The following is a 27,751-nucleotide window of genomic DNA, read 5'->3' on the forward strand; positions in this document are numbered from 1 at the left end:
CTACCCACGATGAGGGAACTGCTTATGGCATCGAATGTTGTTCTCTGTGAAATCATTTCCACAATAAGTGTCATCCACAATATTATTTTTAGCACAGAAGTAGCCTAACTTATAGACAACAATATTGACCTGTAGCCTAATATTTGACCCGCTCAACTACTAATAATTCGCAAAAGATTTCCTACGGACACCGGTGTTTAAAGTTATCGATTCACACTTGTGCTCAGGGTTTCTATCTTGTTCAGTGGAACTGATACAATATTGATTAACAATAACTAACGTTTTTGCTTATGTTTTGCTTGCTTACGTTTTTGTTACTGAATTACAACATAACCAACGCATCACACACTTCCCCGCGACTGCCCGTCAAGTTGTCTCCTCCCGTTCTAGAATGACGTCAGGGTCTCAGCCCGCTACTCGCAACTTTTCAAAAGCGTCCCAGTCAGATTCAGAGCAGGCTGAGATTGACTGTTGACGCTGGATGACCCGGCTCCGAATGGGTGGAAATTTTGTGACGGCTATAAATTACAAAATATTTTAAACCATCCCTGTACATTCTATACAAAGGAGATGTATTGATTTTGTTCATCAATATTACGTGATGGAAAGATCTGAGGCATCTACGAAAACGTGCCTTCGTTGAAGACGTGCAACTGTGACTTGGCTAACTTTACAAGTAGCCCACTCTCAAGAGGAACAAGTCTTCAAATTTCTTAACTTCAAACTTACAGTTTCTGAATGTTATTGTAGTTTGCTGTTGTTACTGGCTATGGGCTGTTTCTTTTCAGCAAGAAACGGACTTATTTCATCCTCATCGATGCCTGGATGTATCAGGGACTAACAAAATCAATTTGGATAACACAGCCTTGGGCATAACGTTACTATGGGAGAGTCCGCGTGCAAATGGGAATATAACGTTAGCCGTCTCAACAGATATGGTTCTTCGGCAAAACTGTTTTACGCTCTCAAGCTGGCATTTTGTCAATAGGTTTTATTTGTCTTTACAAGAGACAGCACTTGCGTCCTAAAATAGTTAAAGCAAATAAGTGAACGCAGTTATCACCTCAACAAGTTAACATGATTTCAGAGGAACGGAGTAACCACATCGCCAAACAGGCACTCAGTTTTCCTGTGGGTTTGTTGATCCGCTCACCGAAGAGACGCCTGGCCAAGCTCGGAAGAAAGTCAAGCAATGGCTCCTTACAGTAAGTTCAAGATTAGTTAATTAAGTTTGTACATATCAGGGCACCACAGCATAATAGAACTGTGGATCCCTAATTGCGTCAAACATTACAGTATAAACCATTCTGCGGCAGTGTCAGTTTGTCGTTTTGCAGTGGAACTCGAAATGCACTTGATCATTGATCTTGTGTTAGATTTTAATATTAGATGGGCAATTAGATGTACACCTGCTCTAGTTTCAACATGAATAATACTCATTATCATGCTTGACATGTCAAGTCTATGTACCACATGTGTCTATGTACCACACGCCATGGAACTCTAGGAGTTGTCAGCTTCATATTTGAAATACTGTAGAGGCAACCTGATAGTTTTTGGATTTGTCTTCTCCCATTGGTCTCTCCTATAGAGGTCTTAAATGGTAATTTATGCATAATATGTGGTGCTGTTGACTTGAGTTTGTGTGTGGGTCTATCTACTGTCCCATGATGGAATGCTTTTAAGGGGAGATGGACAGAGATGATGCAGAAAGTCAGACAGAACACTGTGCAGACACACGCCACCAAGCTTTTAGGCCTCAACTGCTATCTCTCTCTTCCCCTGCTCTCTCCCTCCATCCCTCTCCCCCCGTCTCTCTCTCAGGTCCAACACGTCTGACAGCACCACGCGCTCGGTGGAGAGCTCCACAGGCGTGCGGCAGCCGGCCAAGAGCAAGATCCGTCGCCACAACAACCGGCTGTCCACCGTGTTCAACCGCAGTCCCCTGCTCCGGGACGGCGGGAGCAGGAGCCTGGGTGGAGTAGGGGACAGGAGCGACCCCCACCCGGTCGCCGATGACCCCGCCGAGCTCTCCAGCCAGATGTCCGCTCCGGGCATCCTGAAGATCTTCGGCAGCGACATCTGCCAGGGCGCCAACTACAAGAGCGTGCTGGCCACGAGCCGCTCCAGTGCCAAGGAGCTCATTAAGGAGGCCCTGGAGAGGTGAGAGAGCGGCCACTGCACTGGGCTACAGTCTGGACATGTCACGGGGGGTCAACCTGGCTCAGGTCTTAACTGGTCAGCTGCTACTTGTTGTGTGTCCTCCGGGTGTGCTCCCTGAAGGGCTCATGTGAAAGTGGCCTTTTTAACGAATCACTGAATACCTAATTGCTCTGGTGCTTACACACTCCCCACAGTAGCAGGCTTGCATCCTTTGAATGCCTGACTTTGCTGTTGGCAAGGGAGAGTGAGGCCAAAGGCTTTGAACTCACTTTCAAATTCAATATTGTATCCATTGCTTTGACTGGTATTTCTAAGGCTTGGTCCTCCATAACACTGAATTTGTCTTTGTCCTTTGTCTAAAACATGATTGAGCACAAAAAACGGAATGTGTTTGCTCAGTGCAATCAGGCTTATTCATCTTATCAAAACTTAAGAGCAACTTTAGCTTTGTTATGGTCTGAGTCTGCACTCCCTGGAGCTGCATTTGGGAAACCTCAAATCACAGTGTGCTCAGCGAGGGCCTTGGCTCAGCACACTGGTCCTGATGTAAGCAGGCCTTGTCGCTGACCAGCACGTTCTGGCTGCTCTAATCCCCCTAACAGGTACAGTCTGGAGAAAGAAGACTCGTCCGACTACGTGCTCTGCGACGTGATTGGCCAGACGGGCGCTGACCACCAGTGGAAGACGGAGTGCTATCGGGTGGTGGGGGAGCACGAGCGGCCGCTCATGCTGCAGGCGCTGTGGAAGCCCAAGCAGGGACTGTCCAGACGCTTTGAGATCCAGAAGAGGTCCGCTGTGGAAGAGCGCAGCGCCCGGGACACGGACGACGTCACTGCAGGTAGGCCACCTCGACTGTCTGGGCCCTCCACCTGAGTTCAACTGAAATGCCAAATGGAGCCCCAGCAGAGAAGCCACTGGTTAGGGGATTAGCAGAGCTCCTCTTGCGTCAAACCACACCAGCCTTTTTTAACGCACTCCCTTTAAACTCTGATAATGGGAGCACTCTCAATAGATTGTGACACCTTCTTATCCTCTTGTGTCATTGTCCCCTACAATTGGGCTGTTCAGGAAGTAAGAGGCCCCCTCATAATTGCACTTTATTGGTCGGGGCTGTCAGGTATTTTCCAACAGACGTGTGTGTGTGTAGTGTGTGTGTAGTGTGTGTGTGTGTGTGTGTGCGCGCTTTAATGTGTCCCACGACAGTGTGTTTATCTTTCCGCTGGTGCTGGCTTCCTGAAGCCTGGGGAATGTGTGGTGGTCCTGTTGACTTTGGCTTGGGGCTTGTTGCATGTATGTGTGTGTGAGTGTGTGTTTGACAGTGTGAGTGTAACACAACTTTTGAGGAAAAAGCGAGTGCCCTCATTGCAGTTTAAACAATGCAAAACGAGTCAAACGCCCACTTCCATCAGCGATAACATGCCCCTCACGCTCACTCAACACCCACTCGGTCCACCCCAGCCTCCGAGCAGAGCAGATCTGGCCACTTAATGGCCCTGGCTGAGGTGGGCCAAGTGAGTGTGGCGTCAGGCTAGTCCCAAACGCCTGCTCATGCGAGATAAAGAGAGAGAGAGAGAACACCTCTTGTTCTTTCACTCAGGATTTCCTCCTCAGCTTTTATTTTTTCAACCCGCTTTGGCAGGCCTGGCACTGATGAAGTCCCACTGCCGTTTGCTTAGGAGGTGTTATCAGGTCACCCCCCCTTCTCTTTCCCTCTCACTGTCTCTCTCTCTCTGTATTTTCACCTTTTTATCCCTCAATGTTTTGCTTTGTACATAGCCCCTTGAATGACGTTTCTTTCTATCACTTGGCCTTGATGAGTGTGGGAACTGAGTTTCAAACTGCTGGGAAGCCTTTCTCTGTCCAGAAAGGGGGCTATCAAGTCAGATACACAGGTGGGCCTGATAGCTGTGGCTTTAATCACCTGTGGTTTGTGCGCAGTCAGCTGGCCATTGTTGTGAAGGCCATGCCTGTGGTAACAGAGCTGGGCTAGTTGTCCCTGATTGCAGGCGTCCTGTTTGTGCTCTGCCATGACCTACCATTGACATGAATGCACTCAATTCCCCCTCTTTTGGTATAGTGTTCGGAATGTGACCATGTGAGTAATAGAATGTAGTCGAAAGAATCTGCACTAATATAACAGTATAACATCTCTTCATTGACAATACAGCAAGTTCCTGATGATTAGCGATGTAGCTATTATCAGGTTAAAACATATAATGTGGTTAAAGTTTGCACCATTTGCAACGTCTTTGAGTGTCAGACAGGTAGGTAGATGGAATGCTTTACTGATCCCCTATGGGAAATTGCCCAGTTGGAGTACAGGGACACTAAACAAGGAAAAGTGGGATTTGAAACAATGTACTTACATCAGTCTGATAAAATGAATGAAAGAGTTCGAGTCTCCAACACTGTTGGAGAGTCAAAGTTTGCCAAATTGTAGTTTTGTGTCTCCTGGTGGTACTCCTGGTCTTCTCCCTGTTGATGTGGTCTGTCTGCGGCCTCTCTCTCTCCAGGCCTCAATGCCCAGGCACGGAAGCTGCAGCACGGCCGCTCCCGCGTCACCTCCCTCTTTGTGGACGGCAGCGAGGGCGAGGCCGATGGACAGGCCATCTGGAGGAGCCTGAGCGACATGGACGTGTCGGCCATGGGCCAAGAGGCCGGCCGAGCCAGGCGGGCCATCGGGGGCCAAAAGGACCCCACCGCGGCGGCAGCGGTCAGCCCACCGGAGAGCCCGTCCGAGGCGGACGCGCGGAGCCTGCGCACAGAAAAGGAGGAGACGGAGAGCAGTGACGACAACAGCACGCAGTACTCTGTCCACCCGCCATTCGACTTCCCCTACTTCCTGCTGCTGCAGGGCTACAACTACAGACAGGTGAGCGACCCTTGGGAAGTCCTCATGGAAATCCTGGAAAACGTTTTAGAATCCCACTTTCCACGCCTGGGAAAAGTCATGAAATTCAGTCAATTCATTGAAAATATGTAGGTATAATAATGAAATGTTGTGTACTAAGTCTTCTTGTTCCTCCCAACTTGTGAATGGTGTTTGTTAGATAACTTCGTTTTAGTGGATGAGGTAGTGTCCTCCGTAATCGGGATCTATCCCATTAACGAATTAAAGTGCCCTCAAGGTTATCTGAAGCCTCCCAGGTCAGGCGGTGTGATCAGGAGTGAGTGGGTGGCATGCTGGCTGGCATGCTGGTTGTTTTGGCATATGGTGCATGTGTAGGATTGGACATCTATGTTTAAACTGGAAGAGAACATCCCCTGGTGCTGTTGAACCAAGGCTACTTAAGTGTGTGTGTAGTATGTTTGCCAGCGTGTTGGAGGCTATTGTTAAGGTTAGGGCATGGGGCCTTTTTGCAGAATGTGTGTGTGTGGCTGAGAGAGAGAATGTGTGTGTGTTTAAGCAGACACAAAGCCATGTGGGAACCAGGTGACCAGTATGTCCCCAGTTCCCTCTGGACACTCTCCTGCCCGCTGGAGTGGAAGAAGGGGGGAGGGGGGTGGGCGTCTCATGCGATGGCGGAACCGTCCATTAGTGGAACACGTATGCAAGAACATTCTGTCCTGCCTGCTCTAGCGCCAGAGCTGCAACTCTCTAATGAACATGCAGATATCCCAGATTACAGGCCAGCGGGAGAGCACGGAACACAACAACCCACACTGACACCCACAGAGCTCCCTCTCTCTGACACACACAGCTTGTTCCTGCTATGCCAGCAGACCAGTCAGGCCCCAACACCTCTGCTGGGGGGCTGGGGTGAACCTGCTGGCCCTTAACAGGATTGATGAGGGACAGGATAGGACAGGATGGGGGGGCATCCACCAAACATGTTGTTTGTCCCTCGCAACGAGCCAGCAGTCGGGATCAGGGCAGCACGTGTAGCCCAGTGTGGACACAGTAGCTCATATTAATGAACTGTAAGTGTGCAGCGCTCTTGCTCGGCCATCCAAGGTTGCTAGTCCAGTTCCATAGGAACGTGCCCCCCCTGCCCCTCCCATAAGACCCAAGTGAATGCCCTCCTGTTACTGAATAACCTGTTGTTCCTCCTAATTATCTGGTCATGTTTGTTGTCCTTGGGAGCCTTTGTCAGAGGCCGTAGTGTACATACAGTGAACATTCCAGAGGAGTGAGGCAAGTGGAGAGTGACCGGCTGTAATTTGGGCTGAGCTCATGGAGGGGAGGTATCGTACCTGCTGGATGAGGGCAGTGCAGCGTGAGCCAGTGACTGCTGGGTAATGCTAGAGTCAGTACTGCAATAATGACACTACTTTATGATGGTCACCTGAGGAGTCGTGTGTGTGTGTGTGTGTGTGTGTGTGTGTGTGTGTGTGTGCGTGTGTGCGCGCCTGTGTTCTCAGTGCTCCTGGGAAAAAGAGGAGAATATAAAAACATTTAGTCCGTGTCAAAACATCCTGTTTCTGTCATGGTGCCATAAAATGTGCAATGTTTGCTTCCCCAGTTTGTAGAACAGATTATTCATTGACACAACAGGTAATTGTTAGAGGTTTCTGGCGTTCCTAGTGTTGGGAAATATTTTGCTTATTGTGAGTCTTAAAGGGAAATTTCCACTGCTGACCATAAAAAGTACAATGAATGAGTCATATGGAAAGGCAACTGTGACCAACAACAGAAAGGAGCCCCAAGACTATGGACCCAATGGAGCCAGATATCCGATTTTGGGCAGAGTGATCCCTGTGTCTGTGCTCTGGGTACATGGGGCAGAGTGATCCCTGTGTCTGTGCTCTGTAGATTGATATCAGTGCTGCCTCTGTTCTGACTGTGCTCCCCCCCCCCCCCCCCACCCCACCTCACCTCATCCCACCCCTACTTCCACTACACCCCACCCCCACCCCACCCCACCTCACCCCACCCCACCTCACCTCACCCCACCCCTACTTCCTTCTCCACCTCACCCCACCCCACCCCACCCCAGGACTTTGTGATCTACCTGATGAGTGGGAGCAGCTGTGTGTTGGGTTGCTGCGGCGAGCACCTGCAGGGCGAGGACGAGGAGCGTCTGAAGGTGGACGTGCTGCTCTTCGCCCCGGACGTGCTGCCGCAGCACTGCCGCGTGCGTCGCCAGGACCCCGACGTCAGCGAGAGTCACGGCGGCGGGGGCGGTCACGCCGGGCTCACCCTGCTGGAGCCCTTCCAGGGGGCGGCGGTCACCCACAACGGCGTGCCCCTGAAGCACGAGACGCCCCTCAGCCCCGGCGACCTGGTAGGCCTGGGTCAGCATTACCTCTTCATGTTCAAGGACCCCACGGCCGGCGACGCTCCGCGCACCCCGGCCTGGATCACCTGGCTGTGCCCGGGCAGCGAGGCCTCGGACTGGTCCGGGAAAGCGGGCAGGGCCTTCGGTGGTGTCGACGGGGGCAGGAGGCGGTTCGGCCGGCCCATCCTGCGCTGGAGGGACCTGGAGGGCCGTGAGCTCTGCTTGGCCTACGCGCTGCCGCAGGAGGACCGGCTCCTGGACGAGATCCTGGCGGCGGTGGAGCCGGTGGGCGACACGCCCAAGCTCACGCCGGCCTTCCTGCTGTGCCTGTGTGTCCAGCACTCCGCCGCCCACTTCAAAATGGCTGACCTCCGCCGGCTCCTGTTGCGCATCGCCAGCCAGATCCAGCTGACTATGTGGGTGAGTTGGGTCCAGCCGTCTCGCACTCTTTCCCCCACAGTTCCTGACCAGTCCACTCCACCACCAGTCCCCACATGGCTCTCACTGGCCTTCTGGCCTCTGTGATGATAATAGCATGTAAAGTTATGCACTTAAACAATAAAATTGAATCTTATCTAATTTTTTCCCCTTACAGGAGAGAACCAAAGAATTAGCCGTGATCCAACCAGACAGGTATGCATGCTCTAATGTCCGACTTTTCATCTTCACAGACATGTAAAGCATTCCATTTTGTTTTCAACGTGAGCTTGTATTGCAGAATTACTCAAGCATAGTTTAGTCAAGAGTTAAGTGCAAGCTGGAGCCCCTCTGAAACACAGATACTTATTTGAAGGGTTAATTGAGGTTAATGTTCCACCATGATATCTACTCAGCTTATCTTAAGTCCTCTAAGCAGCCCTGACTATGGCTCATGATGTCATCTTCTCATTTCCTCTTCCTGAACGTGACAAAGGTTGTCAATATAGGAACTCCTCTATCTATTTTTGTCCCTAATATGACCATCAGGGCTCAGGCAGTCATAAACAAACCGTGATTGTGTGCCAAACCCCCCTCCACAATTCCGTGATTGTGTGTGTGTGTGTGTGTATGTGAGGTGGCTATTATGGTCTCCATTATTCAGACTGGGCTTCAACAGTCCAGCAGTGTTGATTAAAACATGACCTCCGAGGCGAACAGTCTGCGGTGGGGAGGGAAGGCATTTCCACTCGCGCAGCAGGGGCCCAGCTGCTCTTCCTGCGCAGTCGAGTAACTGTGCAACCCTGGAACGGGTCTCTGGGAAAGCCATGTGACCATTGCATTACCAAACTCCACCATTGCATTACCAAACTCCAAAATCAGTCACAAGACGTGTTTTATGAGGCAATTGCAGCAGTGTGAGGTGGCTAATGCAGTGGCTACTGTGAGGACCAGTGTGTGCAGCAACATTGCATAAAGCTGGTTTTTTGCTTATTGCTTTATACTGACCTGCTCTTGTTGTTGGGTCCCTGTGAGATGGGCTCTGTATAGAATAGAATAGTGTTTGAGATTCTACTATGCGAAAGCTCTGTGGTCTAAATCCAGCATATCGCAGTGTTGCAGTATATTGTAATGTTCTTATGCTACACTCTGCTAAAAACATGTGTGCTCTATGTCTAGCATCTGTTGTGCAGTTGGTGAGGGTAAATGGGGCAGTTGGTGAGGGTACATGGGGCAGTTGGTGGGGTGGGTATATAGGGCAGTTGGTGAGGGTAAATTGGGCAGTTGCTGAGAGTACATGGGGCAGTTGGTGAGGGTACATGGGGCAGTTGGTGTGGTGGGTATATAGGGCAGTTGGTGAGGGTAAATTGGGCAGTTGCTGAGAGTACATGGGGCAGTTGGTGAGGGTACATGGGGCAGTTGGTGAGGGTACATGAGGCAGTTGGTAAATGGGGCAGTTGGTGAGGGTACATGGGGCAGTTGGTGAGGGTACATGGGGCAGTTAGTGTGGTTAAATGGGGCAGTTGGTGTGGTTAAATGGGACTCTGTGTTGTGTGTATCCTCCTGTAGGCGCTCTAGCGTGGGGCTGGAGGAGCCGGATGAGGTGCGTCCTCTGGGCATGACCCAGCTGGTCCCAGGCCTGCAGCCGCTGGTGCTGTGGATGGCCAACTCCATCGAGCTGCTGCACTTCATCCAGCATGAGGTGCCCCTGCTGCTGCCCTGGGGTCAGACCACCGTCCAGCAGCGGGATGGGGAGGAGCACACGGAGGACGAGCTGGACGGCCAGCATGGCACAGGTAGCCGTCAGAAAGCAGCCTCTTAAACGCCCTTTTCTGTTTGTCTCTTTGTTTTTGTGAGCTTGTTTATTGATCCTAATGTATTGTCTTTATCATGTGCTTTTACTTGAGTATCATTTTGTACTGTGGAACCCAGGAAGATTAGCAACTACTTTGTGGAAACTATTAGGGATCCAAATAAAGAATAACAACAAAAGAATACCACTGGGAGTTTGTACTACTTCAAAACCTTTTTTAGGCCGTTACGAACAGCATCTACTTTTCCATTTAATCAGCATAGACCCACATTATTCCCTTTATAATTCTCAATCCTCAATAGAGCTTAATGGAAGGAATAGTTTGTTGTTCAGGACATTGTATTCAACTGCTTTGTAGCTTTGAAAAAAGTGCATATTCATAGAATGTTTTTCTGAACTGGGCTATTTTCGGGCCACTGTGTGTGGGGAACTCCCAGCTGGATTGCGTTTTCATGGGCCATCAAAATGTATAGCGGCGTCAACAGCACCAGGTTGACCTCTTGACCCTTTTCTGCTGCCCCAGGCCTCTCCGACTCCCAGATCCTGTCCACCCGCACGGCCAGCGAGGAGGCCATGACCGTGCTGGAGGAGGTCATCATGTTCACCTTCCAACAGTGTGTCTATTACCTCACCAAAGTAAGCATGGCTTCTTATTAATGATGCCCACTTGCACACCCACAAACACAAACACAAACACACCCACACACACACACACTCAGACACACACACACAAATCAAATGTATCCTCCCGTTTCAATCTCTCCTTCGGATGTAGCCTTTTTTATTTCCCTACAAGGCGAAGGAGCCCATTCTGTAGATGCTGGAATAGTGCGACAGGACGTAAGACTTCTGTAAACACCATTCTTCCCTCTGCCTGCACAGGCTGCCAAGAGCAGAGAAGCAGTCCCAACAAGCCAGTGGAAACACAGATTTTCCATGCTGCTTTTAGCTAAAGACCTGTGTGTGTGTGTGTGTGTGTGTGTTCATACTTTTGTGTGTGTGTGTGTGTTCATATGTTCATACTTTTGTGTGTGTGTGCGTGTGCGTGCATGTTTGCATGTTCGCACTTGCATGTGTGTGTGTGTGTGTCTTTGTTTTTGACATGCTATCTCTCTCTCCCAAAAACAATAACCAGCTATTTTCTTTGGGCTCAGACCATTTCAAGACCAAAAGTTCTCCTGTTCGTTGCATGGCATCTATTGTGAGAGTGAGTAGGGCTCTCTCTAGACACGTATATTTCAGCTGTTTTTGTTTTTGTATGAGATTCTACTCTGGAGCATGTCTTTATGTGAATAGTGTTTGGCTTCTTAAAATGGCTTGTTTATTGGTACTGTAAACAACAATACGAGGCATTCCGCTGCACAATGAGGCCCAGGGAAAAGAGGCGCCAAGCGCTGGCCAATCACAGCCTCTGTAGACCACAGAGTGCCCACTTCTCTTCTTCTTCATCTTGTCTTCCACTCCATCCTTCTCTCTCATCCACAGGCGTCTATTCTTTCTATAATTCTTCTCTGGCTCTGGTTCTCTCTCTCTCTCTCTCTCTCTCTCTAACCGCGCTCTTCTTCTCCCCTGGTCTGTTTTCTTTTTCTTTCCATTCCCCCCTTTCCTAGACACTGGTCTGTGATGCGGCCTGGGTGGAGCATGTGTGGTGGCTCGTCCCCATGGCAACCGCGGCCCCGACGACTGGCTTCCCTGAGTGTGGCGTCAAAGAGTATAGAAGTTTGTTGCAATGGAACGTTCTATTGAGTTTCGCCTCTTGTTACTTCTATACTCTTTGGTGGCGTGCCGAGATCTGTTTGTTTTGGGGTTTCACTTTCCTGTTTCCTCCATCAAGGCCAACCGGTCGCACTGCCTGTCACAATTTCTCATTGTGACCGGCTTAGCAAACCCCTCCCCCCACACCCACCACCCCCCAGAGTGGGTATGTTGTATGGTGATGACAAGTCGTGTACCTATGCAACGCCTGACTGGAACAGATAAGTTGGCTATCATTTGATGTGTGTCAGTGCCATAATACACAATGCTAAGGCCACTACGGTGTGGCTGTGTTGGCCAGTGCTGAGAGAGAGAGCTTAGTCCCAGTTGCACAGGGGACACTTTTAAAGCACGCACGCACTCACGCACATGGTAAGGGGACTTGTGGGTCCGGCTCTAGCACCGTAGGGAAACAGCTGTAGGCTGCTCTGCGTCGGACCAGAACACTGCCCTCACAGGCCCGGCTTCCTGCTCAGGAAAAGACACGTCCACTGGCAGAGGGACAGATGGGCATCCGTGGAGGAATTTGTGATGGCCAACGCTGAAATGGAAAGACACAGAAAGGAAGAACAGAGTGTAACTGGAAAGCATGGAATTCACTACGCACAAATTCACTGAGCACGCTCGGAGGAAACTGTTACAACACCCTTTTGATAGATGAGGTCACAGGCAGCACTAACAATAAGAGACATCAAATGTGTCGGGCTTCGCGTTCACCGGAGACGTGGCTCAATAGATGGCCACCAACCCGCGGGGCTCTGTTTTTGTCTCTTGTTCAGCAACCTGGCACTCTGGCGGCCAGACCACCTCAGAGTAGCCGCCGGCGAGGCGTTGGGGTGAGCTGGCATGACCGGTGCCCGCTGCGCTGGCCGGCCCAGACTGAATGGGTTCAGAGGTTTTCCAGAATGGCGTGAGCGTTTCAGTCCATTCTTTCTGTTCCTCCAGCAGGTCACCAGCGGTGCTCTTGTGTAGAAACACACACATACACACACACACACACACTCACACCACACACACAGGAGAATTGATGACACATCCCTGAAAGACTGAAAGGGGAACGCCTGTTGTAGGGAGGGTAAAAACTGTGTGTGTGTGAAAGGGATAGAGAAAGTGTGTGTGTGTGTGTGTTGGGGGACACAGTGGGAAGAAGGAGCTGTATTGCCCAAGTGAGGTGCCTGTCCCCCCTGTCTGCCCTCCCCAGGTCAGTGGTGTGGTGCGTTGCGGTGCGGAGTGCTGGTTTTCATCAGCCTAGTCGTATCCACACACTGGCCTCATTAAAGATCAAGGGCTGCCCTGGCCAGGAAGTAGCTTACTTACTGCCCCTCAGTGTAGGGATCAGACATTCTGGCAACTGAAATGAGATTTGGAAATGTAGCCATTATATGGTTGTTGTTATTGTTGTGTGTGTGTGTGAATGCCCATGTGGATTTATTCATGTGAAGTTTTAAAGTCCAAGTTGTTAGCCAAAGTCAGGACTTGACTTAAGACCTATTTTATGTCCTCATTCGTCTTTGTCCCAATGCTCAGTTTGTCACTTTTGGGAGAAAAAGTGAATTTCCTGCTTCCAGGAATCCGCTGTAGTCTGTGAAAACACACACACACACACACCAGGATCAGATCTCATTGAAATGATCCCAGAGGCAGTCTTGCTTCTAACTAAGTCAGGGCTTACAATTCATTCCCTCTCACAGAGCGACCCAAACAGACGGATTAAGTTTGTGGCTAGCGAGCTTAGCCTATCATGCCTTTAATCTTCATTGTTGTGAGAATTACCTGAAGTGTACTGGAAGGCTGTCTGGAATCATGGGATAGGAGGGGACACGTCCTGCTGTCCTGTTTCTGCACCGCTTAACCGAGTTGAGAGTGCTTTTTAGGAAGGGCCTTATCTCCTTCTAGTCCCTTAAAGGCTCAGTTTGCCAGCGTTGTGGGATTCAACCGTCATGGCTTTCCCTAAGAGCTCCAGTCATAGGAGTGGAGTCTGCCTGTGCGTGCGGGGGGGGGGGGGGGGGGGGTTGTCAGGGGTGCCCTTTGTTTCCCAGCCTCCTCCTGTTCCTCCCGAGAGTGAGACGGGACTGCCAGCTTTGGAGTTACTGTAGGTCACATTGGCCCTTCCTGTCCCGAGAGAGAGAGAGAAAAGACAGAGAGCGAGAGAAAGAGATATGCTGGTCAATTCAGGGATCCAGTAGGGAGCCCAGAGAAGGTTCCGGCATTCCTGAGCTGTGAGCGCTGTTCCTGTCCCAGTCTGTGCTCCTGGTCATGTAGGAGCTGAGGTATTATCCTGTCTCGTCCCGTCCGGTGTTGCGCTGAGGGAGGTGGTGTCTGACCATTGAAAAGGTGTGAAGGAGTTGTCTCCCAGTCACTCGTTTGGTATTTTCCAAAGGATTCCACTGTCACGTTCACCATCCTATGAAACTGGAGACTCCTGTCTTATGTATTCGCACATAATCAGTTTTCATTTGTTCCTGTCAGAATGTTAAAACGTATTATTATTATTATATGTCTCCCCTTCCCTCTCTTTGTTCCCTCTGTCTTCACTATCTATTTCTTTCTTTCTTTCTTCCTTTCTTTCTTTCTCTCTGTCTCTCCTATGACCCTCTCCACCATCCCCCTCTTGTCCGTCCCTAGAGCATGTACGCGACGCTGCCGGGGCTGCTGGACAGCAACCCGTTCTCGGAGAGCGGCGCGCTGCGGGTGCCGGCGGGCGTGAGCGCCGTGCTGGAGGTCCTGCAGGGGGCGCTGCAGCTGCTGCAGGCCTTCCAGGTGCACGGGCAGATCTCCTCGCAGCTGCTGGCCTACCTTTTCTTCTTCACCAACGCCTCGCTCTTCAACACGCTCATGGAGAGAGGTGAACAGCCCTCCGCCAGTCACAAGGGGAAAAGAGAAAAACAAAAGACACATTTAATACAGAGAAAGGGAGCTTTGTTTTTGTTATGATGGGAATCCTCCCATAGGTGTGATCTTATCTGTTATTCCTCTTGGCTATGTCTGGGGGGATGCTTGGGGAAGTGGGTTTTCTTTTCTGTATGGTGGGAACGGTCCAACAGGCGTAATATAAACAATGTGGTTACCTTTTGAAGCGTTCCACGCTCCTCTTGGCTACGTCTGAGGAAATGTTTGGCTAATGCTTGGCTATACTCTCTATCTCTCTTAAGGAAGCATACAGGTTGGGTTACATCATGACCTAGTACTTGAGAGGAGTCCATGTGTGTTTTTTTTGTTGTTTTTTTTTGTGCATTCTTTTGAGAGGAATTTTGGTGGCTGATTGTTTGTCTTCGGTTCTCCAGGTTCTGGGGGTGGGTTCTACCAGTGGTCCCGCGGGGTTCAGATCCGTGCCAACCTGGACCTCCTCATGGACTGGATTCAGGGGATCGGATTGGGGGACCTTGCTGCCGAATTCTTCCAGAAGCTCTCCTCCGCCGTCAACCTGCTGGCCACCCCCAAGGAGAACCTCCTTCAGGTCTGCTATCCCTTGGCCCTCAACACACACACACACACACACACACTTCAAAGCCCCAAAGCTCTGGCCCCTTTACACTCACACACACTTTTAAATGCCCCTTCTTAGACCGACCAGCCGTGAAGCATTAGTCAAATCCCAAATCCCGCCACGGCACTGAGAAGAGAACATTCAGCAGAACCCAGAGAACTAAATCAACCTTAATGACCCCTTACATCATCCACCAAACCCCCCACCAACTGGGTTTCTGTCTCTCCTCTGGGAAACGGCAGCGGCCGTGTGATTGTGATGCGCGAGCATAAGCATCATCAGGATGCCATCGGAAAAAGGGAAAAAAAGCCAAGTACAGAAGCCAGGAATGTATGAGTCATGGCTTACATTATGTCAGATGGAGGAGTGATAAGAAGGCAGGAAAAGTGTGTGTGCGCGTGTGTGTATGTGTGTGTGTGTGTGTTTGTTTTTGTGATGTCTCGTTCACGCCTCCAGTCTGTCAGACGTTAAAATCACCTCATATCTTAGCCTCAGGTCACCCCATCCCACCCCAACCCACCCCTGCACACGCCCCACATTATACAAACATGCCAGGCGTTGTCGGGTATCTGTTTCAGTCATCTGTCTTAATGACTCGGTGATCTAATACAAGCCTGCTTCATGTCTCCCTAGTCTTAACTATTTTTACACCTACATAGCTCACCCACAACTTGGTCCAATTAGGGTACGCCTATAATGAAAAAAACTACAGATTGCTGTGGACAGTCCTCACTGGGTAAACAGTCCCAGCCGACAGCTGGTTTATGGAGCAACGCTACTTCACAGGGTCCCATAAAACTGCAGTGAGCGTGAGATGAAGGCGGATGACCTCACCACTCTCCTGGTTGGTTATTAAACACCTTCACACTTTAGTGCACACCAGGAACTCTGTGAGGTGCCAGTGGCCAGTAGTCCGAGGCCAGTCGGTAGCTGCCGCGTCGTGTGGAGTGGCCTGGTGTTGATGGAAGCACCTTGGAAGACTTGCGGCAGTCAGAAGTTAATCCCTCCTTAAGAGCAGTACTGCTGTAATCCAGAGAAGAAAGTCTCTCTATTTACTCTCTCTCCTTCTCTTCCCCGCTCACTCACTTACTCATATATCTCTCTCTCTCTGTCTCCCTCCTCTCTTACTCTCTCACTCACTCTCTCTTTCCCTCTCTCTTACTCTCTCACTCACTCTCTCCCTCTTTCCCTCTCTCTCTCTCTCTCCCTCTCTCCCTCCCTCTATTTGACTTGTGTGAAGTAGAGGCCTGTCTGGCTTCATGAGGGCACTTAAGGCCATAAAAAGCCCTGACACTTGGAGAGGTACTCTCGCTCCCATCCAAACAGCGCCAAACAAAGGAGCCAGCCTGCACACCAAACCCAAGGCTCTTTCCCATGAGATATGAGCGAGTAGGGAGAGAGAGGGCAGCTGTTTTCCCCCCGAGAGAGGGCAGCTGTTGATAAGACGAGCTGAGCAGGTGGGGGGAGTCTCTTAGATAAGGTCTGTCTGGGAGAGGTGGGGATGGATTGTGTATGGTAGGCCACACTGTGTTTCAACAAAGTAGAGGTCCAGTCAGCTCTTTGGGCCAATCTTGTGTGGTTACAACCATCAGGGGTTATGTTTAGAGAATAACAAGCAGCACATGGATGTAGGAATGTGTTATTGTTGAATGCTTTGTGTGCTGCTGATCTCACTGCTGCTACACTGGGACATGGTAGGCCCATATGGCCTAATGCTGTTTTCTGTTCAGAGAGGCTGCATGTTGGTGTCATTGAGAAGATCAAGGGTTAGTTTCACTACATTACGCTACGTTACGCTTTGGTGTTGTCGTCTTTCAAATGAGCTTTGACTCTAACTCCTGCTAAACCCATTACTGAGTCACACCAAAGACAGAAGGACAGCCAGTGGGGATCCGCTTTTTTTTTTAATTCCTCCCCACCTGCTGTGAGCTGTCCTTATTAGGGGTGTCACGATTCTCCAAATCCTCGATTCGATGCAATTTTCTAGAGAGTGCAACAGATGGGAAAGAAACAGAGAGAAAGAGAGGGGAGATGGGGGTGAGCAAGAGAAGTAGTTCCCAGAAGACGCAGAGACTCCTTGTTCTCATCAGCGACTCATCTGGTGACCATCCCGTCCCTATCGTTCCCTCCCTCCATCTCCATTGTTTCTGTTCCTCTCAACTTTGTGGTTCTTGCTTTCAGAAGAAAGAAAAGACGCAGACGACGTGCAAGGACGACACACAAAGAATGATCATTTCCTCTGTCAGCATCTTCCTCTTTTGAAAGACTCCTCGAGGCACGATCTGAGTCATGGCAGCTGCAGGGCCTCCTCTGAGGCTGGCTCCAGTGGGCTACGCCTGCCCTCCCTGCAGCATTAGCTCATACTTAGTGGTCTTTTCTTTTTTTTTTTGTGATTAACTTTTTATTAGGTTTTTAGTAAACACAAAGACAAAACAAAAATCAAACAAACAAAACCGTCATCCTCATAACATGAAGTCAGGGAATAGTGGCCAAAAAGGGGTTACGCTTTCTCCTCTCGGTCGTCAGGTGACAAGGGGCCACACCCTGATGCGATTGTGATTCTGCCGATGAGTGCCATCATCGCTGATGGGCTAAGTTTGCACAATCATCTTTAATCCGATTGAGCAGAAGTCAGTCAAGGCTCTAGTCACGGCAAACTAACGGATTCCCTTTAGACGTCAGACATAATGACTGTTTATAATGACTGTGTATTTTTACATTAGTAGATGCTCGATTAGTGGTAGATGCTTGTACCCTCAGCTGTTTTGAATAAAGTAAATCTAGCTTGTCTGACACTATTTGTTTTTGTTTTTTTTTAGTTTGAGGCTCATCACTCATTATATTAGCTCTGCTGCACCAGAAAAGGTGGAGCACACTCAGTTCAACTAAGGCCAGTTAAGATCAGGCAGACTTGATAGTGTGACAGCTGATGACTTATGAGGCCTAGCCTACTTTCCACACACTCCGATGCCTGGAGACCTCCTCCACAGGCTCCCTCAGCAGGGGTTTTTCCACTCTGGGGGTTTGGGGTGGGGTTGGTTGGAGGCGCTGATGAGCGTAGGCCTCTCCATGGCCCCTGGCTGGCTGGCTTGCTGGGTGACGTGCCAGCCCACTGCAGTCAGAGCTCGGTTTCTCCTTTACCATACACAAACGCTGCTGCACGCACACACACACACACACACTAATGATAGGCTAGCTGTGCACTTAGATAGGTGGCTATTGAAGGGAGACTGCCTAGTGTGTGTGTGTGTGTGTGAGAGAGGGGGGGTAGAATGAGACTAATGAAGAACGAGCTAGAGGGTGATCATCGTGTGTGTGTGCTTATGTCTGTGTCTGATGTATAGAAAATGATAGGCAAGAGAGAGACCTAGAGAGGCTCTCAGAAGAGAGTCTTGCCAGAGGAGTCCATTACTGACTGCGGTGCCGTTCCTCCACACGACAGACAGCACATTCATTCCTCGAGTCTTCTTTCCCAACCCATTTGTCATACAATCACTCCACGGAACGACGCAAAGAAGCCTCCAATTACAGATAAATGTGGGGAGATATTTAAGCGCAAGAGGCCCGTGAGTGGAAGTAATCTTATTGGTAGAAAATTGCGCTCATTTCTCACTCTGTTTCAGGCAATTTAAGAAAGCCCAAGAGAGCCCATCAAACAGTCTGGAAATGCAGTGTCTTGTCATCAAATACCTATTTCCATTCTGTGCTGTCTTAACTAAATTCACTGGGCTGTACTCATTTGTTCTTACTGCTGTATGGTTGAACTTCCTGTCTTGTTCAACTCCCCAGTGTTCTGATCCTCATTCTGTGTGTTCCAATTGTGTTCGAAGTGTATATTTGAAAGGTTTGTGTTTGTGTCTCTTTTGTATGTGTGTGCGTGCGTGTGTGTGTGTGACTACAGGCGTCCTGGACATCCCTGAGGGCCGAGTTCCTGCACCTGAACCCGGCGCAGCTGCACCACATGCTGCGGGAGTACAACCCCGGCAGGAGCTGCCCCTCCAGCTGGAGCCCCACGCCGGACGACGCCGAGGCCGCGCTCCGAACCAGTGAGCACTGCCCCTCACACACACACACACACACACACACACACACACCACGCCTCACCTCACCCTGTCTCAAATACTAACGGATATGTCCACTCACTCACAAACACACTCACCATCTCACACACACACCACGCCTCACCTCACCCTGTCTCAAATTATAACAGATAAACACGCACGCTTATTTATTGTTCTGTCATGTCCACTCACTCACAAACACACTCACCATCTCACACCTACACTCACACACACAAACACTCTCTATGTGTGTAGAATTCTCCTTTTGTCTGTGTTGGTAGGCACATAACCATTCATCATTATATAACTAACTGCTCAGTACACTCGTTGTAATCCAGCATAAACATATCATCAATGGCTCTGATTGGCATAGTATTGTCAAGTATTACCCTGTCCTAATCTAAAGATGACTTGCGTGATGTGAACAGGACTCTAATCTACGTCAGGCAGCCTCTGCCTGTGGTGCTGCAGGTGGAGGAGGTGGCATTGAGCACGCCAGCTTTGGAGTCACCAGTGTGGCTGAGAGCCCTGGCATGGCGTGGCCTGGACACCAGGGTTAATGGGCGTGTTTCTGCACGGGGCAGCTCAGGCTGTGCCCTTGCGTTACCCTCACTGAACAGATTGGCATTAGATCTCCGATCTCACTGTGACTCACTGCTGTAACCCCCCAGCATCCATCTCGTTTGTTGCTCTCTCTCTTTCTTTACTTTATCCCTTCTTTTTAACGCCCACCACTTCTCTGTCCATCTACCCCTCTGTGTATCTCTTTTTTCCTTCTCTCCCTGTCCCTTGTCTTTCTCTCTCACTCCCTCTCCCTTGTCTTTCTTTCTGTCTCTCTCTCTCCCTCTTCTCTGTCCATCAACCTCTCTCAGTGTATCTTATTCCCTCTCTCTCATCTTTCTTTCTGTCTTTCTCTCCCTCTTTCTCTCTCCCCTTTTCCTTGTCTTTCTCTCTGTCTCTCTTTCTCTCTCTCTCCCTCTGTCAATCTCAACCCCCCGGGATGCCTGGCATGTGCGTGTGTGCTCTGAGTGTTCCTGCCACGCCGCCCTGAATAACCTCCCTGTGTGCTCCGTCATCTGTGCCTTGGCTGACCTGTCCCCTGCCTTTGTCAGCGGGAGTCGGTGATCCCCAGCACAACTTTGTAGATCTGCCAATAAAATAGCCCTGACCTCGGGCAGCGACCGGGACTGCTGTCATTGGTAAACTCTTTCCTTGAGATTGAGTTACCTAACAGGACCCTTGGCCCAGTCGAGTCCTCTCATTGGAGTGATCTTGAAAACAAGTCCAACCTCATGTGGTGCTGAATGGTGTTGTGTATGCTGAGACCCTTCAAAGAACCTGGACCTTTTGAAAGGGCTTCATTTGGGTCTATAACAAACACACAAGGCAAGAACCTGAAAGAGGTTCACGACATGGGTCTATTAGAAAGCTATGCATGAAGAACCTTCCTGGAAGGGCTTCATTTTGGTCTTAATTAATTAAAGAGCTACAGAGGCTGGCTGACATGGATTTGAGTCCTGCTCACATTATGCACGCCATCTTTAGATTAGGACAGGGTAATACATACCCATGGCGATAATATGCCAAATAGTGGGATGCTTCATTAATTACAGGTGTAAAGAACCCTTTAGTCTGCCCTATAGATCTCTCTGTAAATGGCATTTAATCTCTCCTGTTCCAGGTGACATCCTGGAGAGTTTTGACAACCACCCTCCCCTCATCCTGCCCAGCCACAGCTTCCACCTGGAGCTGGGCAAGCCTGTGGTGGACCAGGGGCTCTTCAGACAGCTGGAGAGGATGCAGGAGTTCCTCCGTACCCTCCCTGTAGACGACACTCCCGTCAGCTCACAGGTAAGCAAACACACTCACACGCACATGCACACACACACACACACGCACACACACACACACACACACGCACACGTACACACACACGCACACACACACACACATGATGAGGATTAAGGTTAGTTTAGGACTATGCTGGGGTCTGGAATGAGATTACAGTAGATGGGAATATTTTTTCTAAAATTTAACCCTGTCTGGGAAAAGCAGCACAGGAAATGGAGTCTAGTCCCACAAGAGGTTTCAGCTGTCTTGGTGTCGTGGGAGGTTTCTGACTTCAGCTCTGAGGTGATCTTTAACGTGTGGTTTAAATCTTGGTTTGATTAACGTCGCTCTTGTCTCTCCCAGACTGCAGACGGGCACCAGTCACTGACCTCCCCCTCCGTCACCGAGTCTCAGACGTCCATCCCTTCGTCCCCGTCGTCCTGGTCGGAGGCCCACCGGCGAGCGCTGTCGCGGGGCACGCTGGACTCGCAGAGGCGCGGCTCCCACAGCGATCTGAGCTCGTGCGAGGCCGGCCTGCTCACCCAGAAGCTGAAGAGCCTGGAGCTCCAGAGCAGCCTGCCGGGCGAGGCCGGCCTGGGCATCCACAAGAGCCTGGCGCTGGACCCGTCCTGCCTGCTCACACCGCCCAACACGCCGCAGAACATGGAGCAGGCCGAGCTGGAGGCCAGCCTGCAGGATGGGGCCCAGCACAACAACGCTAGCCACCGCAAAGGTAATGTTACCTCCACCACCACCACCACCCACTGCCCACCTCGCTCCCCTGACCACCTGGCCCAGACAGGGCCACTCGCCACAGGGAGGGCAGGGAGGGGAGGATGGCCCCTGCTAACACTGGTTTCTGGTTACAAATGAATCCCAATCCGACCCACATCCTATTTCATACTTTACTACTTTATACTGTTTAAATGTGGGGCGCCCTTATAAAGTTTCATTCGTCACACATGTGGCTCTTGACCCCTGTCCCGATTTCATCAAGGTAGCCGTTAGCAAAACAATGTAGGCTGCAGAGTATATATTTGAAAGGTCCTGTAGGTATCCATCATCAGTATATACTATTAGTCTGTATTTAGTTTTATTTGGGAGTACTGCTTTTCCACAACTTCCCACATACTTTGAACTCCATAGCCATGTAATTATGGAGGGATTCCTGGAGAATTGATTGAGACGTGCGGTGATTGATTGATACTGATTGATGGAGCGGTGGTGGCTTAGGAGGTAGAGGAGTCGTTCAGTAATTGTAAAGATTGTTTGTTTGAGTTTGTCTCCCTCTGACTCTGTCAAAGTGTTCTTGAGCAAGACACTGAACCCTGAACTGTTCCCGATGTGCTGGTTGGCGCCTTGCATGGCAACCTCCGCCATCAGTGTGTGTGGGTGCAGTCTATTTACCATTTACTGTACCATACAACCGCTCTTTTGCTTTTCTGTTTCAGTGAGCTGAGCTACAGGATCCTTTACTAAGAGTCCCCAACATATCAGACTTTTGCCACTAATTTACCGAAGCAAGAGAGCATTCATACTGTTAAATCTAGTCCTTTGGACTGCAGGAAGAAGTGTTTGTTGGCATCGGTCAGCATGCTTGTGTGTGTATTTTTGGTGGTGCGGGGAGGTAGAGCCTAAGCCCGAGCTTTTGTTTCACACACGGATCTGATTAAATGATCCTAATGAGAGTGACTTTGGTGTTGCTGATGCAGAGAGCACCAATCCCAGCGTCTGCTTGTACGCCCCCAGCACTCCTGCCCTTCCCCTGTCTGCCCTGCTTTATTGCCCTGCTGCCGAGCGCTCTGATTAGCTCAGCTTTGGAGTGGGTGGGCAACTCGCCTGACTCAGACCAGACCCAGCAGCTTAGGACGGGAGGAATTGAACTTAAGATGAGCAAGATTTAGTGCATGGCACTCGCTCTCTCCTCCTCCTCCTCCTCCTCCTCCTCCTCTCATCCTCCCCACTATTCACCTCCCTTTCCATCTCTACTTTTACTCTGTCTTTTGTCTCTCCAGTCCTCCCTTACATCCCCCTCTCTCTCCCTCTCTCTGTCTCTCCCTCTCTCTCACTCTCTCCCTCTCTCTGTCTCTCCCTCTCTCTTTCTCTCTCCTGGCTCTTTCATCTTTTTTAATTTGTCTTGGGGCAGACCTGCCGAGCCTGACTGTGTCTCGGCCGTTTTCCCTCCCTCCCTCCGCAGGGTGGTTTCCAGGTTCAAAGCGAAGGCTACTTCCTCCTCAGTGCCGCTTCTTTTGTCCCTCTCTCAAGACACACACACACACACACACACACACACACACACACACACACACACACCACAGGCAAGCCCAGAACTTTATGGACTCGGGGGCCGTCTCCTCCTCAGCCAGTGTCTTAAAAAGGTCAAGGGAAAGTTCAGAAGGAAAAGGCCAGGCCAATTAGTCTCTATCAGAGTGAGTGGAGGCAGTCTCCGCTGCTCACAGGCGTACAGGGTTGAGTCTGGGAGTGTCACACTGATTGATGAGGACCTGTTTTCTGTTTAAATAGTGTCAGGAGGGGAGGCAGCTTAGGGCCAGAATTAGCTATATTACCTTAGGCAGTAGCTGAATTGTTTAATTCTTCTCAATTAGGTGGGGCTTATAACCGCACACACACACACACACACGTTCCCATTCCCAGCACATGATACACTTTTGTTTCACTTTAAAACTCTTAGCACCCTAAAAGCAGTTATTTTCCCAGAGCAGTTTCACAAGGGATTAGCACTCCTTTTTTTTTTACTTTAGCATAAACTTCAGCTGTGTCCACATCCAACACCCACAGGACACATGGACATTTAGCGAGAGCCAAAAGTCACAAGTCAAAATATAGAGGCCTCGACCTGACTTACTTCAGCCAATCCTGGCTACCGTCCACAGTTTATTGTTGTTGATAGGTCTCTTACACACACACACGCACACACACATACACACACACACACGCACGCACATGGTGGTGCCCTGCCAAACAGTCGTGCTGAACTCTGTGGGGCGGCGGGTCTGAAACGCGTCACGCTATTTTGGTAGCTGGGCACTAATCCTATAATCTCGAGCCGGGACTAGCGGCGTGGTGGTGATGTCCGGAGAGAAAGGAGCAGCGGATGAACCGTCATGGGAATTTACAGTTGGGTTGGCGCGCGGAATCTTAATCGGGACCGCCATTGTCCTGGGCCGCTCCTGCACATGGAGCTGGGGACTGGGGAGGGGAGGGGGGAGTTTGAGGATGGGGTCGAGGGTCAAAGTTTGGAGCTGTTTGGAACAAACCGTGTGTTTGTGTGAGTGTGTTATGACAGGGCAGCGATTTCTGTTAAGGGGGTGGGTGGGTGATAAGGGTCCTGCTGTGGAGAGTAGATGATGTAGTTGTGTGTCCTGAGTAATGCTGGCCCTCAGAGCTTCACAGGTCTCAGCTGATGTTCAGATTCCTGCCCTAAAGGGCCCCAGCTGTCACTGCTGGTGAAGATTTCAAGTATGACAACAGTGCTTTTAAACTATTTTAGTTCCATTAGTCATCATTATCATCTGACCATCTTAGTTTTCTTACACAGTACTTTTTTCAGTTGATAAAAGTATGATGACAACAGTGCTGTTAAACTATTTTAGTCTAAACAGTTCCATTATCAACACATTCAATTCACATCAACAGTTCCAGCACATTCCGATCAGCATTATTATCTAGTCATCTTATTTTTCCTACACAGTACTTTTGTCAGTTGATAAAAAGATATGTGGTCAAAAAACACACCATGGCCTCTCATTCCCATTTCCCAATCTCTCCTGTGGTGAACCCCCGCACACCACAGTTTGCACTCCATCCCCATGCTCAACTCAAATCCCCGACCTGAAGAGGGGAACCGAAAGCCACGGTGTCCGCTGGATGAGCATGTGACTTCCACCGGGAGTGGAGACAAAACCACAGCCACCTCACAGCGTCACAGCAGCAACACACAGCCTAGTGTGCCGCTCCGCACCGCACCGCAGAGGAGTCATGTAACTGTGTGTGTGTGTGTGCTGGAACTGGTTCTTCAGCTCTCTGCTTCCCCCTTAACAGGTGCTGGAGACCAGCAGAAGGGGAGCAGAGAGGAGGAGGAGGATGAAGAGGACAGGGAGGAGGTGTTCACCGTGGAGCTGACAAGAGGGCCCCACGGCCTTGGGCTCGCCCTCGTGGATGGCATGGTAACAACACTGTGTGTGTGTGTGTGTGCCAGGTTTGTGCACAATACGAATTTCAATTCTGCTTCCTGTTTGCTACCTCAATTGAAATGCAAGTGAAATTCAAGATTTGAATTGGATTTTAAGAGCCATTTTCAATTAAATTCTGGAATTTTGCACAATCCTGGTGTGTGTGTGTGTGACGCTCGTCCCCCATCTTGCAGTTTTCTAGACTCTCTTCCATTATTCATCTTCAGTGTTTGTTTCTTCATGTCAGTAAAGTGAGTGCTGCTAGAACAGTAATCTTTTCTGCCATGACATGTTTAGAGAGAACAGTCATGGTTTGGGTTTTGATTAGTAGGCCATTATTATTCCTACTTAACCCTGCAGAGCATGCTGGCTGTTAATTGTCATTCCTCCCATGAAAGTTTTGTTTCCATAGCTACAAATGGTTCTTTCTGGGCTGTGTGATGTTCAGCGGATGAGTCAGACCTCTCTGTTTTTCACATAATGCCTGGGTGATACCACACAGCACATCTCCGACTAAATCTAGAATAATCATGTTTCTCTTGGATGGAGAAGGAGTGTAGGGAAACTAGGAATTTGAATGTTTAAATCTTTCAAGGGACTTAATATCTCACTTTGAGACATTAAACCATCTCCCCCCACATATGCTTCTCAGTTAAACAGCTGTGCAAATGTTCTCTGGTGCATTGCATTCTGTGGCCCACTTAACAGCTCAGCACCCCCTCTATTGGCCTTGCAACATCCTATTTAAACATGTGTTTAAAACAGGGACCTCTTTGTCAATCCCCTTGAGTGGTATCAGGTCCTTTTAATAGTGTTTTTGCTGCCTAAGTAAGTTTGCACACATGTGGTTATTTTTATTTTTTAAAGGTGGGGGGTATTGGTTTCTAAATGGTGTGTGTGGGTGGAAGCGTTGTTTTACACAAAACATCATGATGGTGGGGGTGCAGATTAATTTTGCTGGACGTGTCCTCTGCCAGAGCTCATTTTGAAGCGCACATGTTGAAGGGGGCCACTTCAGAGTGGGCAGATTCCAGGTCCCCTCCCCAGAGCATGTCTCAGTGGTGCGACAAGAAACCAGAGGATCGAGCGCTCAGGGCACATCAACATGAGACACAGCTATTGTCAGCGCACACACACTCAACACTCTCTCTCACTCTCACACACACTCTCACACACACACACACACACACTCAACATTGTCAGGTTACATTCAGTCATCTGGTGTGTTTATTGTTGTTTCGTTTTTTGGCTTTTGTTTTCTCTTTTGTTGTTTGCAATGGGGCTTTAAACTCCAGTGAGTGGTCAAATTACAACCTTATGGCCACCTTGAAGTTAAAGTTTTTTTTGTCGCTCTGGTAAAGAAAATCATATGTTTAAAAACAACTCACAAACCCCATGCAGGATCCCAAATCCCCTTCCTTCCTTCCTCTCTCTGGTTAGATGTTTGACCAACAGGACCTTCCTCAGGTAGCCAAGAGGATACAGCCAAGCCCGCACCAGTTTGGATTTGCTTTGCGACCTCAGCCCCTAACCTAATCACCTGCTTGTGTTCATTTGTGGCCCTAACAGAAAACGCCCCTGAAGATAAAGGGCATTTTCATCAAGTCCGTGGTGCCCGACTCCCCCGCTGCACGGTGCCAGAAGCTGCGACTGGGCGATCGCATCCTGGCAGTGAACGGAGTGAGCCTGGTGGGCATGGACTACCACACGTGAGTGGTGGTACTCACATACACACACACACACACACACACACACATACATACATACATACATATACATGCACACATATACGCATGCGCGCACACACACACATACACACACATATACTCATACACATACACACACACACTACCACACACATACGCATGCACACACACACACACATACATACACACACACACACACACACACAACCACACACTACTACCACACACACACACACATATACATGCACACATATACGCACACACACACACACACACACACATACGCGTATACACATACACACACACATATACTCATATACACACACACACTACCACACACACACACACACTACCACCACACACACACACATACGCATGCACGCACGCACACACACACACACACACACACTACCACACACACACTACCACCACACACACACACATACGCATGCACGCACGCACACACACACACACACACACACACACACACTACCACACACACACACACACAAAAGGCACAGGCACACAAGAGAATAATGTACGTCTAGTGCTATAGTGGGAAATAGTGGTAATTGTTGAAACATCTGTTGACGTTGTCTAATAGTAAACAGATTTTGGTCAGTGTAAAATGTCTCATATCTGGTCTTATCTATTTGAATCCATATCTTATATATATATTTTTTTTTTTTTTTATATCTTGTCTGGGACGAGCAGCGGCAGAGAGCTGATCCGGACGTCTGGAAACTCGCTCCGGTTACTGGTGGCCAAGACGGAGGCCCGGTCCAGTGGCAGGAGCGCCATGGCAAAGTGCTGAAACAACGTGAACAGCACGCACTAAATGGACATGAGGCAGCTGAGGCCTCCGAAAGCCTGTAAAGGAATAACCGTGGCTTTTCTGACTGGGACAGGCTCCTTCTCAGTCTACAAAAAAAGAGACTCTCTTTCTGTGTTCATCCGTTTTTTTTCATGTTCCTGTGTTCTAAAAAAAAAAAAGCATGCATCTCTTACACCAAAAAAACTGAGAAGTCCGAACAGCCCTGAAGTTTTGGGGTATGAGAGGGGGGTGGGGGTTGACTATCAGCACTAAAGAAAGCAATAACTGGAGAC

At 49.6% G+C, this 27,751-nt stretch overlaps 1 protein-coding gene across 1 annotated transcript; it reads left to right on the plus strand.

The window, feature by feature from the left end:
- Positions 1–251: 251 nt before the first annotated feature.
- On the plus strand, positions 252–27,687 carry si:ch73-281f12.4 (Ras-associating and dilute domain-containing protein-like). The gene is made up of 16 exons (XM_048245099.1): positions 252–1,205; positions 1,825–2,163; positions 2,766–3,001; positions 4,677–5,035; positions 7,101–7,802; positions 7,978–8,015; positions 9,369–9,595; positions 10,136–10,248; positions 13,993–14,212; positions 14,652–14,824; positions 18,756–18,900; positions 20,597–20,766; positions 21,109–21,478; positions 24,808–24,932; positions 26,508–26,647; positions 27,359–27,687. The coding sequence occupies exons 1-16, from the start codon at positions 1,078–1,080 to the stop codon at positions 27,456–27,458; spliced, it is 3,585 nt and encodes a 1,194-aa protein (XP_048101056.1). The 5' UTR covers positions 252–1,077; the 3' UTR covers positions 27,459–27,687.
- Positions 27,688–27,751: the final 64 nt, after the last annotated feature.

The sequence above is a fragment of the Alosa alosa genome, chromosome 6, assembly GCF_017589495.1.
Source record: "Alosa alosa isolate M-15738 ecotype Scorff River chromosome 6, AALO_Geno_1.1, whole genome shotgun sequence".
Taxonomy (NCBI): Eukaryota; Metazoa; Chordata; class Actinopteri; order Clupeiformes; family Clupeidae; genus Alosa; species Alosa alosa.